Raw genomic sequence first — 17,366 nt, forward strand, 5'->3', positions numbered from 1 at the left:
GGTAAGTAGTTGGTCAACATTTCGGGAGAGTTTTAATCTTTGGTGCAGTCCGTAGGGAAAACTCCTGACTTAGACACGGTTGTTGTCCAATTGGAAGTAGCTAAAAAAGAGACCTATGGTAGATTCACCTTATCGGGAGAACGCACAAATTAACAATACAACTCACCAGAACGTATTAGCTTTCTAAGAAAAAGCGAAGATTGAAAGCAAAATTTATTTACTCTCACTCATCTAATCGATAAAAAACTTTACAAGATAAACAATTGAGTTAAGGAAGAATAAAAAGCTTGGTTTAACGAGAGCTGACCGATGGAATTAAGCTAAATCAGGGCAACTCCTTATGGAAATTAACAAAAGGGCCATCGGGCCCACTGATAGGGGGAAAGCATCGAGTATCCATGGTTCCGGATGTTTAGCGTTCACACCCTATGGACTTGTAGAGGTATTTGGCAGCTCATTTTATCTAAGTTAGAGCATGACGAAAATGAACACCTTCTCAAGCAGCTGCTTACCTTTTAAAACCTAACATATGTAACAAGGTTAGCTAACCACTAGTGCGAAACTTAAATCATAGTTCTGTCCTTTAAAACAAAAAAAGCCTTGAGTCCTGGTGATATTGCTAATTCAACGCTAAAAACCTAGCTTCAAAAGCTTCCTGATATCATGATTTATTATTCAAATAGTTGCCAAAGCCTATGCCCGAAAGGAAAAATTAGCAGAAGTTATCTTTAATTTAAATACTATAGCCTCCCTAGCCGTTTATTAAAGACTAAGCTCAATAAGCTAGTTGTCCTGCTTTAGAAAGGTTGAAGAAGTTCGGGGCTACGAGAGTTTGTAAATAGTATGTGGGTTTTAACAGATTATCATTTCGGTTTTCGGAAAATTTACCCGTTGTATACAAGAAGCCTTTAACGAAAGGTAAGCAACTGGTGCGGGCTTTTTAGATATCAAAAGGGGTCTACTTCTTTCCTTTTCACTTAATTGGGGTAGTACTTTCATACCTAACGGATAGAACCTTTACTGTTAGAATGAACTCGAGGAATTCCGTTATTAGCAACCTTGAGGAGGGTGTCCCTCAATTCTCTCTATTATCCCCTTTGCTTATCACTATCAACCTGTCCAATATGCTACAATCATTAAAAATAAACTGAGCCTAGTACCCTAATGACACAGTTGTATATTATAGTTTAATATTCGCGATGCTGGTGTTTATATATACAAAAAAAATCTATTTGATAGTGGTTTAGCATGGTTTTCTTTATATAGTTTGGTAATTACAGCGTTCCAAAACTAGCTTTATGATTCTGACCCAAAAGAGGAGACTTTCTCAAGTATTAAGTTTCTTACTAAACCAAACTGACCTTTCTTGCAGTTAGAAGGTTAAATACCTTGGGGTGATTATTGACGAAAGACTAAGCAGGAATTCGCATTTTTTAACGTCGTCAAAAAAAAACCAAACAAGCCAAAGCCATTTAACACCGCCTTTAGATGCAGGAAAGCAAATTACGATAAATAAGTCGGCTATATCTGTGCTTCTGGTCTATGCCTCTATTGCCTAGGCCTAATGCCAACTCTTATACGACGATTAATAATACTACAAAATCGCGTCTTGAGAATGGTGGTGGACGCCCCTTGGTTTGTGCGCAAAAGCCAACTACATAGTGTTACCTTCAACCGGTTCAAATATATATATAGAGTTCACTAATCTGGCCTTCTGGGGTCAGTAGTCATGATAACAATTCAGTAAGATAGGCTAATAGTTTTAACTCTTGCTGGCACCTCAAGTACATCGAGGCCAAAACACATCTATAACCTTTATAAGGGGGAAAGTGACAAATTCGATATGCCTATGTAATATGTATTATTGTTGTTATTATTATGTTACTGCTTCTTTCTTGCCACGTATACTATTTAGCTAAATGATAAAGTTCATCTGTTCTCGTTGATAGCGTAATGAATCGTTGAGGTAGCCGTGGTTTCGCACCCTCACTCATTAGAAGAAAATTAGATTAATTAGCAGTTGAATGTAAATCGTGCCTGTAGAACGCCTGTGCTAACAAAAAGATTAGCACCAAATTACATTCAGTGTGTACGCTATTATCCTGTTGAGAGTTCGTAAAATAGGTATTTTTTTTGACCCAATTGAACGCCAAGAATTCCTTTAATAAAAGAAGTTATTAAGGACAGTACTACAGAAACTAAACTTCGTTGTTTTCATAAATGGTTGCGTATTAAGTCAAGCCCTACCTCTTATTGATCGCAATATTGCGACGTTTAGGCCTATAATAAAGCAAAATGAATAGTGACTACAGGTTGCAGAACTATTAAATAGGAGCGGGTAACCATTACACAACTTTATCAGTAGTTTAATATATAAGATTAGCACATCTCTTTTGTCTATCCATTATAATAATTACCTCGAAAGTAGGTGCACGTCATAGTTGAGTATTTATATGTAAAAAAGTGCATCTTACTTTTCCCTGGTTTTAAGTGAGACAAGACAGCACTTGTAAAAAGGCGAAGAAAAGGGAGAAAAGTAAGGTGGAACCTCGACGCCACTGGCTGCTAAAGAAAAACTTTCTTTTCACTTTCTTTTAAACTTATTCGCTAAGGATATAAACAAGCTCGCTTTAGAGTGCGATACAAGTACTTTTAAGTGTCCAAAGTGTGTCACCTCGAACTACAGAGGTTTAGTTTATTTCTCTATACATCTGAGTTACAGTGAATTTAATTATAATATAAAAAACTCACAGAGTCGCTTATCTTTTGAGAGACACCGCCGCGAATAAAAAACTTAAGATGTATACCAAAAATTTTAAAAAATATGGAGTCAACTCAAGTACCTGGTTTCATTAATAAGAGCGAAAGTTACCATAATAGCCTTAAATAATTTTATTGCTATACTTCTCGCAAGCACTTAGGTAGTGAGTTGAGAATCTTCACTAAGATCAACTAAGCAGATTTTATTTCGTTTAATGCTCAGTAAGCTTGCAAATCTTCTTTGAAATGAAAAAGAGAGGAAGGTATAGCGGTTCATATGCGGCCCTCCAGCGTTCAGTTTACAAGCTCCAGTAATGAGACTTGTAAAAAGTTCAGAACTATATAAAAATGCAAATAAAAAGTAAAGTAAGAAGTTAAATTTTTTTTTGAAGTACTTTATCAAAAAATATTTCTCAGTTTTTATAGCTTTAAAAATTAATTCAGGAAGAATAGAAATTTTCTCCAAAGAAAACAGAGTCAAATGGGAAATATAAGTGTCTAAGTTTGTTTGTTGCAGTTTTTCTGTCCAAAGTAAAGCTAATTCGTTTCGGTATTCTTTTATGTCCTCTATACTATATAGAGATTTTTTTTTTAAAGATACCATAATAAGTAGTAATATAAACTAATTTAGTAACAAGTACATAAGCCAAAGTAAGCAAGCTTACCTTACAGCCTCCGAGTGAATGCTCCTTAACGGAACAATAAATCTTCTGTAACTTCCTCCATTGAAAGGTATTAGCAACAGTTGCAGGCAGCAACCGTGCTCGGCGTCACAGAAACGCGTGACATACCACCTATCAAACCAAGTTACCAAAAGATCTACAAATCATTATTAAGTGAGCCACGTGTGATCCTCTTTTACAACCGACACGCCTTCTGCCGTTAGGTCAGAAGATGGGTTTCTTGACTTCATATCGTTATAAAGAGTATAGGGGTCTAATCAGCTTGTAATTGCATATAGAAAACCTGAAGCATATAATTAACTTCCGTTTTATATTTAATTTTTACTTTTTTTGATAATTCCTTTTTAATAAGCATAAAACTATGCTCCTAATAATAATTATTTATTAATTTTAAATTTTTTACAAAACTTTATTTACCAAATATTCTTTTGCTTTTTTCTCTGCTTGTGTAAGAGAATACTTTTCTTTATAAGGTATTAAACTCTGAACTTCTCTGATATAGACAGTCCATAAATAAAAAAACGGGTAAGAGTGATTCATAAAACTTTGCGTCTGCCGTCAAGTCGCGCCAAAAGTAGTGCATATTGAAGGGTAATGGTTGGTCCAAAAAGTACTGCATAAAAAGAGCCAATAAAATCATATGCAAAACGTCTGTCTCCCTCATCCCGAAAATGATATACAAAAACTTTTTTTTTATTCTTTACAACCCCATAATGAAGAAATAATAATAACATACATATTTAACGAAAGGATAAGCGAAATGGTTGTTCATTCGTTCGCGCACAGTTAAAAAGTGCTCTAATAATAAAATTGCCAGTCAGTAATATAACAAATCAATATTAAGCGCGAAGAACACTTAACTCAAAACAGAAGCTAGTGAATTGTCATCGCTTTGATTAGCATTGAGAAGAGGATCAGCATCGTCATTGCCTTGTTTTTTGCAGAGCAGCTCCGAAGAAGAACAATTTCACTGAGCTAATGTAAATGCCTCAAGCAAAAATAATAATACCAGGTACAACCAATTAAAGAAAAGGCCAAGATTATAGCGAGACTGTTGAAGAAAAAGCACAAATTCCTCTAACTTATAAGCCAATAAAAGGGTGTGCTGGAGACAGGGGCCCCACATGTTCTCGGTAATACCAATTTCTTGAAAAATCAAGGGCAGTCTATAGATAATATGGCTGTTTCTGGTTGGTAGATAAGAATTGGTAGCAAATATGACTTTGCAAGGCCGGCGACTTCTCCAACGTGGTAAATAAGCATCTTTTAACCAATAAAAACTCATATAAACGCCCAAGAAAGGAAAAACTCACTGGTAACGGACCTCCAAACTTCTTCTGGCATGGCGAACGCCAATACCCAGTATTTTCAAGCACGTACGCTCATAGGTTAAGGCCGTTTTTTTAATGAGCTGTTCTGGCACATTGTCCAATAAAAACTTTTAGGTATGACATGAGTTGTCCATGCGATCAAAAAAAAGAACGCAGACATTTTCAAAGCACAAAGAGCACGTATCGCTTAAAAAGAGTTGTACGAACATGTGCTCCACCGTGGTATCGCAATCTGCTTGCCGCTCGTAGTTCGCTAGAACGACAAAATAATTCTCATCTATTAGAAAAGTTCCTAACGTCTCACTTAAGTGCTGGCTAAAAGTTTCGTCAATGCCCTTGCACAAAGATTCCATACTTGCGAGAGTGCAGGAGACATAGCTATTATTTAAAAAGTAGAAATAAACCAAAAACATATAAATAAAAGATCAAACTGGCTTAAATGAATATATAATAAAAACTGAATACCGGATAAGGTGGTCAATGGAAAGTATGTGTGTAGTGATGCTTCGTAATTGGAGTTCATAATTTCTTAAAAAACTCACATCAAACACCAGAATGTGAAGCTACTCATGATAATAACAAATAAATCACTGTGAATTTAATAAATCTAAAAGTTTTTTCAAAGCAACTAAGTATTTTAAACTATAAGTGCTTGAAAGTAAATTACTTTTCCCTGAGTATCTTTGACGGCGGCATATAAGGTACAAGTGTGGTCAGCTACAGAAAGATGGCAGTGCTGCAGTTCCACGGAAGAAGAACAACTCGGCCGGTGCACTTCAACAACCAAAAACTTTCCGCCTATCAGAAGTTTGATAATTCCGTTTTTGGCTCCGACTACCTTTTAAGAATATATGAAGTTGAATCTCTTAAAAAAAATTAAACATGCACTCACGAGAATTGCTCTGAATTCGAAAATTTTGGCATCAGTGGGTGAAAGCACTTTTAGTTCCTTATTCTCTTCTAAATAAAATATGTAAAACGGTATAGAATTAATATGATAGTTGGAGCAATTCTTAACCGTCAAGGGAATATAAAGGAGGAAATAAAGTTTCGTGGCGAATGTTTAATTCAGAAACAAATTTATTATCATTTCGAACATTTTTAAATAGATTCATATAGGGTAGTGAAGAGCTATCCTCCATGTTATAAAGGTTAAACCATTTTAAATAATTGAGTTTGTCTAAAAAAAATAATAATGGTAAAGCTATAGTATACGTTAATAACAGTGAGTAATAACCTTTGACAATTGCAATTTTATGTACACAGGCACAGCTTTCGGTAGTATATAAGTAAAGTTGTCCTTGAAAAAGTTAATATGATAAAAGAAAATGATATTTACTTTTTTAATATACAGCAAAAAGACCCGCTGTAGTCCCGACAGCCAAAAGTTTGGAGCCAAGGCTGTAGGCTAAGGAGCATATGACTTCGTCTGTTTTTTCTTAAGAATGATATAACTTTTTTTTCCTATTGCTTGCAATAGTGTGTATAAACCACAAATAGTAGCTTGCCACCACTTTTGCCATGATAAGCGGTAAAGGCAGACATCACCTTATAAAGTTATATTTACAATATAACATACTGCAATTAATAATTTTTTTACCAGTCGACGTGGCTAGAGCCAGTACATCATACTTCTCAGACCAAGAAACACATAAAACTTCAAAGTTAAGATATTGCTCTCTTTCAATTTGAAATTTAGTAATTTCAGGCATTTCATTGCGTGCAACTGTCATCTTTAGTTTTTTCACAAAAATTTTCAATTATATTGCTATAAATTTATTACTTGAAAAAAAATAATTACGGGAAACACTAACATAACTACAAAACTCCTTACAACAAATAAATTAGCTCGTTCCAAATATCCATATTTCAAAAATACAAAGCTTATTAATCTAACTTAAAATAGGAAACAGAAATCGCATAAGGAAAAGATTTAATCTGTATACCTACTTAAGTACAATATGGTGATTTAAGCGTTAGGCGCCACTAAACTGTCAAAATGAAGTTGCCCTTTTGCAAGAGCCACCCCCGGGGTGCTAGTGATATGCCTTTCCAGAAGTTGGTACATTAAGTTTGTTGAGTTAAGCAGGTTTTCTTAAATTATACAAAATCCTCGGCTTAATGTACCTTATATAGAAGAAAGTACAAAGGTTAAAAAAATGAAAGAAAAGATCATTTTTAATTCTATTCTTTAAAAGCTAGTTTTTAATAAAACAGTTTTACATTTTTAAAAGAATGTTCTGGTCACGAAAGATGTGATAATGTACTGTTTTCGTAGCAGCAAATAAAATCTATAAAATAAATTTCACTATTCTTAAGATTCCATAGTATCCATTACATTTGTAACTCTCTTTTATATGGTGAATTAGCTTTGAATCTGCAGGCACATCCGGTGTACTAAAGGTTTGATTATAAGACAAGTCTGAAATATTACACAATAAAGGTAACGACCCATGATAAATTTGTTAAAAAATAATATTGAAAAGCTCTAATAAATGAAATGCACATAACATATTCCGTATGATTTATAAATGTCTTTATAAGCTCCGCTGAGAAGTGAATTTAAATATGTACGGTTAGGGTTAGGGTTAGGGTTAGGGTTAGATGTAATGATAATCTTTGCAAACAAAAATTATCATAAAACTTCTTGAAGATACTCAAACTATTTCTTTTATCAATAAACTTTCGTATGCGGTATAGAATAGTTTTATTAATAAAAGTTTTTCGCTAAAATCTCCAGAGGTATCCTTGAATCAAGCTTGACTGATTGTTCAAAAAAGTATCTTGAATCAGGATCCTTTCTGCTGCCTGGGCTTCTTCAGTGGAATTTGAGGGCACTTGGTAAGCGAAAAAGCGAAAAGTTCTAGAAGAGGTCTTTTCAGTCTCTTATATACCTTTTCAGGTTTATACTCGGAAAGTGGTTTCCAGAATAATTAGAAATGTTCGGGAACATTTCATATAAAAAAGCATATGACTTTAATATTAGGTTTAGGAACATTATAAAAAAGAAACAGTGCTAGCTAGCTATCCTCCTTTTCTAATTTATAATGCTCCACTTTCCGAGTTTACGAAACGATTCGAACCCAATAATTCATTGATATTCCGAGGTCTGGAATATCCAATCGTTATAGGGCAATTATTTGCCATAGCTGATATGACATTCGTGGCAAGGGCATTTCTAATCAAACTCCGCCTCGGTCCGTTCGGGTCATATTGGATATGAAAAAAAGAAACGTTTCGTAAGGTATGGTTGTTATCGTTGTTGTCCTTTTTAGATAACATTGAAGAAAGCGTATCTAAATATTACATATAATCTTTTTTTTGGAATGACCCCTCTCCATTAACCTTGCAAAAAGTTTGTTACAACATTATACAAAATCCTCGCGAAAAGAATTTTGTCTGTAATATTTTGAAGCTAAGCTTCTCACCATACCTTTTACAACTCCTGGCGGATGTGCCGAATGAGGGGTAGGATATAGAAATAAATTTGTATCCTTTTCCGCCGATGTTGTCCATAACATCGTACCATCCGTATGAATACAGATGTCGAGGAATTGTAATTTACCATCCTTCATAGATCCTTTGGTTCATTTTAGACCAGAAATACTGTTATGGATGGCCAGCATTTTTTTCTCTAAGAATCTCCCATTATCTTTTAAAATCACCAATGCATCATCCAAGTATCTTTTATATAAGATGACATTGGATTTTAAGAGAGGGTATAATTTGGTAGATTCATAGTAAGCAACATAAAGGGTTGCTATACTGGGGACTGCTGGATCCCCTATAGGAATGCCGTTCGTTTGAATGTAGAGCTTGTCATAGAATTCAAAATAACCAGTACTCAGAATTAAACGAAGAGCTTCTACAAACAAACCACCATGAATTGGTACAAAATGCTCTAGAATATATTTTTTAATCTCTTTATATGCTTCCATGGGTGAATGGAAGTATATAAGGCTGAAATATCTAGAGACATTAGTTCATGATGAGATGACAAAATGGTACCCGGAATAGCAGTCAGGATATCATCAGAATTCCTGATATAAGAAGGGATGGTGGAACCATTTTCGACAGACCAGGAAGAAGTTTATTAACACGCAACTAATGGTCTAATGTCTGGTGCACATCTAGGAAAACCTTTTTTGTGTACCTTGGCTAACCCGTAAAAATAATAAAGTTTAGTCTTATCCAGATGATGTAAAATGATTCTGGTCAGTTTCATAAATTCATTATTTTTATCCAACGTTCTTTTTACCTGCTGATAAAAACCAAGAATCTTATCTCGACACGTTGTCAATATCTCTTTATTGCGCTTCTGAATTTCGAAATAAAAATTTTTATTTGTAAATGGTCGCTACACCAATTTACATACTGTATTGTGGTCATTAATGCAGGGCCTTGGTTTTTATCAGTATTGATCACTTTCAGATATTTGTTATTCTTAAATTCCTTTAAGAAAATTGTTTGAGTAGATTCTAAATTCTACTTGAATAGTTTTTCTATTCTTGTAAAACTTTCGAACGTGGTCTAAAAAATTAACTTTTAGACATCTGAAAGTATCATTAACCTCTCCCGGGACATTGTCCTGTATGAAAGATTTGTTGGACACATTGACATTGCTTTTAACAAAATTATTAGAGAAATCAGCAAAGTGGAATGCTAAGCTGATTCCTCTCATCATGTTGTCAAAAACTTCTTCGTAGTCTTTCATGGTTAGAAAAGGGGGTATGGGACAAAAGTTGAGTGCTAATAAAGATATAAATTGAGTTCCATTTTATTAGTTGTATGAATAATTCTATTATTATCTTTCCAAATATATGAATTTAAAAAGAAAATGGAATTGTTCTGGTTTATCTCTAAAGGCCAGCTTAGCTTAGTACAATCTGAAATATGGCTGATAAAGCCCGAAAGTTGAACTTTTTTTTTAACCATATGAGCAAGGTATCATCCATATTTCTTTCATATAACTTTATATAAGGAGAGAATTTATGAAACTTTAAAGCTTCATAATACACTGAATATGAAGTAACCAAGGCTGGAGGCAGCGGGATTGCCCATAGGATTCCCCGTTTAGTTCTTGGTATAACATAACATTAAAGACATTATTATATAATAAAAGATGGATCGCTTCATAGTATGTACAAAAAAATTTTGGCCTGGAGACCCTTTTAGAAAGATGCTACAGAAATCCATCAATTTTCTATTGGAATACTTGTATAAAGCGGTTCTATAATGTCTTTACTTTCTAGTTTGATATCTTTTAATAAAGCTAAAAGGTTCTCAGGATTCTTTATAGAAAAGTTTTTCTTGCCCAGTCCTCTTGCCGATTTTGGATGTGACCTGTGCACCTCTACTTTTTACTACGAATTTGCTATTAATAACTTACTTATTTACATGTTTTATTACTACAACGAAAACTTTAATCACTACTCTATTTTAATATATAAACTAAGCCTAAACCAATACTCTTTATATAAATCTGTCTTACTCAATTAACTTTTATATATTAATTTTTATTTTTTACTATATCACTTCATTTACTTATATATATTGCTTAACATGTCTCTTGTTTCTTCTGGTAAAGATCCCGCAGCTTACATCACTGAGATACTAGCCATAAATGAAAAGCTATAAAAAGAATTAAAAATAGCGCAAAAGAGAATTAACGAGCTAGAATCTGTTCCCTTTACAGTTATTAGCAAAAACAAGCTAAATGCTATTTCAATTTCTTGCAAACCTGCTCCTTTACCCAATGCCTGCTCAGATTCATTTTCTGGTCTATCTTACAAGGCCAAAGCACTGATATAAACGGATTACCGTCTTTACTGAGTGATTTAACTACTCAAAACACAAACACTCAGCTTTCCAATCGACAACACCCCACAGAACAGAAAACTCCACATCTCAACTGCGAAAAACTTTCCGGAGACAAGGAAAATGTTTCACCTTAAAGTATTCGTGAGAAACAACGGTGGCCAGGTGTAGTTCTCTATTACGTATAAGAAACGTGACCATTTTTCTTCTAAAAATATCCTTATTGCTGTCTTCTAATAATTTTCAATTGACCCAGAAAATTATTATTAGAAAGTAATTACGAGTTTTACAGCTTTTGAGAGTGGTACTAAAAGTAATTTTTCCCGAACTTGACAGTAGCGCAGTTGAGGAAGATTTACGCAGTCAAGATTTTCATCCATTAAAGGTTGTTCGTATGAAAGTTATTGGAAAGAACGAAAGGTTCTTATTTTAGTACTCGTACACTCGCCAAAATCTGAAGGCTCGGTATATAAAATAACATCAGTTCGTTATTAAATTACGTTTGAAGGACTCAAGAATTCAAACGTAACTGGCCGGTGCCACCGCTGTCAACTTTTTAGCCATAATTATACCTTCTGTACCTCTGCCTTTAAGTGTATTTAATGTGGAAGCAACCAGGAAAATGGTAGCTGCACGAAGACGCCTGATGTCCCTCCGAATAGCGCTAACTGTCAAGGCAAGCACATCATTGACTGTCGAGGTTGCCCTTATCACCCAAGAAATTCTCAAATGCGCACCTCAACGAATCACAACAGAGCCATACTCTCAGACAATTAATTGCACGTCTTCCAAGAATTCTCAAAATAAAGAACTTTTTTCTCAGAAAATATTCACTAGCCCACAAGAAGAGCTACGCAATTGCCGTTAACATGAAGCCAAAGTCAAAGGACTATGAACATCATTTAAATAATATAAAAACGACCATTTTAGCAATGGCAAGAATGTTATATGATCTTCTTCTAAAGTTTTTATGATAACCTCTAAATGTCAGCTAAATATGCTCGCATTTTATTTTGGAACGCGGACGGTCTTTTGTGCAAAAGAGAAGGATTTCAACACTTTCTTAATAGTCAGAAAATTGATAATGCCTTAAAAAGTGAGAACCATCTAACATCAGGACACATCTTATAACTTGTTCTAATTACGAGCTTTACTGACATGGACCTACTTGAGAAAAGGAGAAGCAGCTATTATAATTAAAAAGCAGATAGCTCATTCATTTACACCACTTGCCAACTTAAAACTTATTGAAGCAGTGACCATCAAGGTCAATCTTTATGGCCAAGGGAACATGGTTATCGTTCCTGCATGCAAGTCTCCGGGACTGCTTTTGTTACCTAAAGAACGGGTCAGTATTTTTAACCAACGTGTAACTGGAATTCTTTCCAGGGATTTGAACTGCAAATATCCATCTTGGAATAGTAAAGTGGGAAACTCTAATGGATTAAACTGTACAAGTACGCTGAAAAAAAGAGGCTTTCTTGTTTCCGGTCTTTTAGAACCGACACACATATTTACAAAAGGGGTCTCAGATGTACTTGATATTGCCATTATAAAAAACATAAACGAAATGACTCAAACTTAACAACGCTAGTGGATCTCTCCTCGGACCTTTTCCCCGTGCTTTACGAAATTGGCCTTCAGAGTTTAACCCTTTGAAATATATACAGAGGTATACGGACTGGAATAAATTTAAAGAAGTGATTAAGGAAGCCAACAAGCACAATCCAAATACTTTTGCTTCATCATTTACTCTCAATAATTTGGTGACCCCAACTATTCCAGGGGTCTTTTCAGGTCTCCCTAGGGTTGGGGTTGGCTGTGATAGGAGTTTTGAGGGTTTGAATGTTTTACTAAAAATGTCGTTACAAACACACTCTCTCATGGCTTGTTGGTCAACCTCTGCAGATAAAATTATTGAGACAGGTCTCATTATCAATAAAATATTTTTATAGTTAACGAAAGTTTATAAAGGGTAGTGCTTGTTCCTATACTGGCTCGCCTATAGTATAGTATTAGTACTAATGGTAAAGAGTGCTTCTAAGTAGTATATATACTACATTGAGTGCGGCGAGCCCTCTATTTATATACTATAAGATTTCAAACTATTTTAGCAAATCAATTTGGGAAGTAATAAAAAGTCATTATTACCCAATAAAGCTAATATTAAAAATAACCATAAAGCTAAACTTCTGTTATGTATTTTTAATCGCCTACAAAAATCACAGGTTTTTACATCTTTTATTTACTTCTTTTATAGATAAAGTTAGAAGTAGGAAAATTATTTAATCTTAGTTATAGGATTTCAAAAATCTGATTACTGTAACCTCAGTGAACTTTTCTTTTTAGGTTTGAAAGGAACCTTCAATTTCTTAGTACTTTAGGTGTATTACACTTTTACGAAACAACTATATAGTGTAAGCTACACTAACACCTATAGTTTTCCTAGACCTGCTCGAAGGTTCAACTTAAGTCCTTATTTATTTAACATAATATCTTGGTTTTTTACCAATATTTTGAGGTTATAAATTAGATGTTATAGAAAAGAATTTTTTAGAATTATAAATATGCAAACAATACTAAATTTTATCAGTTATTAAAAATTTGAAAGGTAATGTCAGTTTGTTTTGCTTTTAGTACACCTGCGAAATATAGACTTGGTACAATAAACTATATAGCTATAAAAGATCTTGTAAAAGAGATAAATATAAGGCCTCGACGGAAGTATAATATAGTCAAAGAGTAAAGAGTACTAAATAGCAAGGAACACTTGAAGTGCTAAGACAAAAAGTAATTCAAAAAAATGTAATGTAGTCAAGTAAATTATTTATACTATTACTAATAGATATACCCATAGAAGTATGTAAACAATTCACTTGGTCGCAAAAATCTACCTAAAAGATTTTATAGTTTGAAGTATATATAAAATATATATCTGATAACATAGTATGTAATGAACAAAAGGTAGAGATATCATTTATTTTAAGTAAATAAAAAAAACACACCAATGGGCCCTAAAACAAAGGCATACAAAATTCCAATTCATCACAGTTTAACTTTAACCTAGACCAAAAATAATGAAAGCCATCAACCATTAGGAAAAAATCGAAAAGTAATAAAATTTATGGATTTTCCACAAAAAGATACTTTTTTAGTTTTATCAACAACTTTTTTTTAAAGGCCAAAATCTACTTAAAAATATAAAAATTTCTAGTATAAAATCTACAGGTGGCCTGCGACGGGCATCAAACAATATATTTAGAAATCCTCCTAAAGTAAAAGAGCCAGAACATTTGTATTTCTTCTATTGTTTTATGTAGTCTAACTAGATTGCCAATAGGGCCCATATCAGGAGATACTCCCAAAATGCAATAATCAACTTTATGACTTCTGTCTTCAGACCTCTTATGCCGTGCCCTAACGTCCCCTCTTGTTTATCCACAGTAATGCTATCAACCCTTTTTTTTCCAGTATTTAATTACCACCTCGCAGCACGGATTCAAAATTTGAATTTTTGAGGGTAACTATATGTTTATTAGGCACCTTTAATAATCTATTGCTAAGGTAATGTATGGTATATACAAATTTCTTTTAATAAAACAGATGGCTCGCCATATATTTTTTGCTCTTTCTTCCCTTCTTTCTTTTCGGTTTTTACCGGGTCTTTAGTGTTTTAGTTTTACGTTTGGTCTAGAGGAGCCAGTGATATTGTAAAGATTACAATTTTAGTGTAGAAAGGTAAAACAAAGGCTAAACGCCTAGAGGGCGTTATAGCTGAAGTTAAAAAATAACTTAGTAGCCTGGAGGACAACTAAGTAAATACTAAGTTAAATACTTTTACTAAATATATTTTTTTTAAACAGATTTAGATACTTTATTTAAACACTTTCGACTAAGATATTAAACAAAATCTAAAATCTAAAAGGGTTTATTCACCTCCTTCCAAAGAGTCTAGTAAATTCGGAATATAAGCGTCGGGTGTCGAGCCTTTAACCTTAGTAGGTTTATCAGTACGCTGGTAATTCCTAAAAATAACAGTAGCTTTTTCAGGTTGCCTAGGGTAGGGTTTGTAATTTTTTAAAACAGAATTTAAATTGTTGCAATTAAATGTTTTAGAGTATTCCGAAAGGTCAAAATAAATTTAATTAAACCAAATAAAAACCCGACCTGCTGAAATAAGACGTGGACCTGCTATTGCATGTTGCGATGTAAGTAGGGATAGGAAAGTGTTGTCAAGATCTAAAGTCCTCAGCTTGAATTGCCCATGGTGGTTGGTTCTATTATACAAATTGTGATTTACATATGTTAAGTTTTCTTATGGATCTTTAAAGTAGTGACTTTCTAACTTGTAAGTTTTTGATTTTTTTTGTTTTATGCAAATTGCTGTGCATTTAATAATATCTTAAAAAGTTATATATAGTGTCTAAAAGACCAAGAATTTATATGCTATTACTTTAGTAGGAAAAAGTAACTAAAAAACTTTTTTTTTTAAAATTATAAATTTTTTATAAACGGCAGTGGGGAAATTCTAAGGCTATTTTTTTGTTGGTTTTAAAAAGTAATAAAAAGTTAAAATTTTTTTATTAACACTTTATTGTAAGTAAAGTAATAGATTCCATTTTTTTATCATATTTTTTAGTCAGAAGACCTTTTTGCACAAGGCCATACAGATAACTTTCATACTAGTCAAGGGACGGCCTTCTTTTGGCATAGAATAAAATGTAAATGAATGCCACATGTAAAAATAACCAGTTTTGTTATATTTTTTAAAGTCTAAAGAACAGCTTTTCTTTATTTGCGCACACTTCTGCGCTGGTACAATCTCCCCTTCTACAAGAAATATGTTCTAAAAGAGTTGGCCCCTCAAGTTTATCAATACTTAAGTTTTCGAGAGTGAGGACTGATGTCTTAATAACGGTTCATAAATCGTTATTCTCTCGGCAAAGAAGCATATCTTCTGATCTTTACTCCCCGCAAAAGAGTGCTTTGTCTTGCAGATGTTATTAGTGAAATTTGAGATCCCTCTTCTTCGACACTTGGGACATTTAGAGAACCCGTCGAAAACTTCAAGTCCTCGGTCAAGCAAAAACCTCAATCAACAATTGAAAAAAAGAGACCTCGTTCGAGTAGGAAATATAATTATATTGCCTACTACGAAGCCTAAAAGGGAGAAAAACACCCACTTTAACTTTATTTAAAGGCGCTAAAGCTTCCCTTGAGTATACGTTAAAGAGTGGCTTTTACCCCTGACATTGTGGATATATACAGCGTTGGGCCATTTGGTCGTCAGGGTCTTCTAAAACACTAGTACTAAAGTTAGCACATGAGTTAATGTTAGGAACCCACTAGAGTTGGAATAGTTTCATGAATAAAGTAGTAAAATTAGTATTGGTGTTTAGATGGTAAACTTTCAAAGTAAGAAGCTAGTTCGACTCTGGCCAGTACAAGATTATAAGGATAATAGTTTTTGATCCTCGAATAAAAAAAACTAGGAAAACCCAAATTCTACGATTAAAGTAGGAAAAATAACCTTTCTATCTGGCTTAGTTAGAGTTTTCTCTACCATTCTCTTTAACTATCTTATAAATGATTAAAATGAAATAAAATAATAAATAACCTAATTAATATAGCAAAATATTAGAATCGAGTTGAAGTGAACAATTTCTAGCTGAAAAGATAAAGTGGGCTATTTATTCAATCTTACATTCAAGGTAATAGTTGAACACAGTAAGGCGTGACTATGGCTCCATGTGACATTATTCAGCATCAGCTTTCGCCTTGTGTAGCGGTAGCCGATAACGGACTACCCGAACACAGTGACCTAGGTTAATCAAAAAGATAGCTAAAGATTTACTGTTTAGTTTTGCTTAAACTGAGTGGTACATTAGAGATAAGAGATAGTTATAGTCGTTATATTATGGAGAATTTATCCTTATTTGACTGAAGTCAATCAGTTGTCGTTCCGCTATTTTTAAAATCATCTAAGGACTCTACGAGGTCAAATTAAAATTAACTATCTAGTTAAAGTATCTTTGTATCGAGCTAGCTTCAAAGTAGTGTATTAGTTAGTGACATTATCACGACGGTTAGTCAGATCCATTCGACTTTGTCTAGTCTTTGGCTAAGTTAGAGACTCTAGTATGTCCAGCGACTACCTATGGTGAACGGCTGCGGACAAAAGCTTCTATTGTACTCTGGGATAAAGTTTGGCTAACTAACTGAACTAAAAACAGAGCGTTTTGGGTTACCCTAATAAGAGGGTTGCTATGATGAGTGGTATCAAATAACACAATAAACATCGGTTCGAGATGCTTGTTTCTAACATTGTATTGTACACTATTTTACTCATTTCCATATCTGCCATTTGTGAGCTGTGCTCAACGAGTTAGCCTGATTTGGCTAAATTTGTGCTGATTTTGACTAATTTTAAGGCTAATTTTTAGATTAACTTTGACTCCTTTTAGCTTAGTGTCAAGTCAGTAAATACTCTTCGCATCGATTCGAGATGCTTTATGACTAGCTGGAAACTAGCTATGAACTATTTGTAAAAAAAATATTATTATGCTAGAGTTAGAACTTTGTACTAGGCTTCAATAGAGTAGTAGCAGGGTTTCGGTACTAGACTTTCATGCTAACGGTAGCTTTAGGGGTATAACTCTAGTTATTAATGGTTAGACCGTAGTTTGCGCCGCCTTTCTTAGCATTTAAATAGTGCTTACTTATATAGGTTATAATTCTAGCATCATACTCCAAGACTAATAATGAAAAGTGTCAA

The 17,366-nt window shown here is 33.7% G+C and overlaps 1 protein-coding gene across 1 annotated transcript; it reads right to left on the reverse strand.

Moving 5' to 3' along the window:
• Positions 1 to 2,917: 2,917 nt before the first annotated feature.
• Positions 2,918 to 6,203, reverse strand: LOC135145022 (uncharacterized). Its single transcript, XM_064077144.1, has 20 exons — positions 6,138 to 6,203; positions 6,012 to 6,074; positions 5,793 to 5,954; positions 5,667 to 5,734; positions 5,442 to 5,612; positions 5,240 to 5,337; positions 5,079 to 5,152; positions 4,933 to 5,027; positions 4,768 to 4,881; positions 4,666 to 4,706; positions 4,453 to 4,609; positions 4,305 to 4,392; positions 4,180 to 4,241; positions 3,989 to 4,056; positions 3,861 to 3,936; positions 3,727 to 3,810; positions 3,606 to 3,667; positions 3,426 to 3,554; positions 3,156 to 3,332; positions 2,918 to 3,098 (listed from the first exon to the last, which is right to left on the reverse strand). The coding sequence occupies exons 3-20, from the start codon at positions 5,914 to 5,916 to the stop codon at positions 2,918 to 2,920; spliced, it is 1,869 nt and encodes a 622-aa protein (XP_063933214.1). The 5' UTR covers positions 5,917 to 5,954; positions 6,012 to 6,074; positions 6,138 to 6,203.
• Positions 6,204 to 17,366: the final 11,163 nt, after the last annotated feature.

The sequence above is a fragment of the Zophobas morio genome, unplaced genomic scaffold (genome assembly GCF_036711695.1).
Source record: "Zophobas morio isolate AGI-343-1 ecotype UQ-CSIRO unplaced genomic scaffold, CSIRO_AGI_Zmor_V1 ptg000118l, whole genome shotgun sequence".
Taxonomy (NCBI): Eukaryota; Metazoa; Arthropoda; class Insecta; order Coleoptera; family Tenebrionidae; genus Zophobas; species Zophobas morio.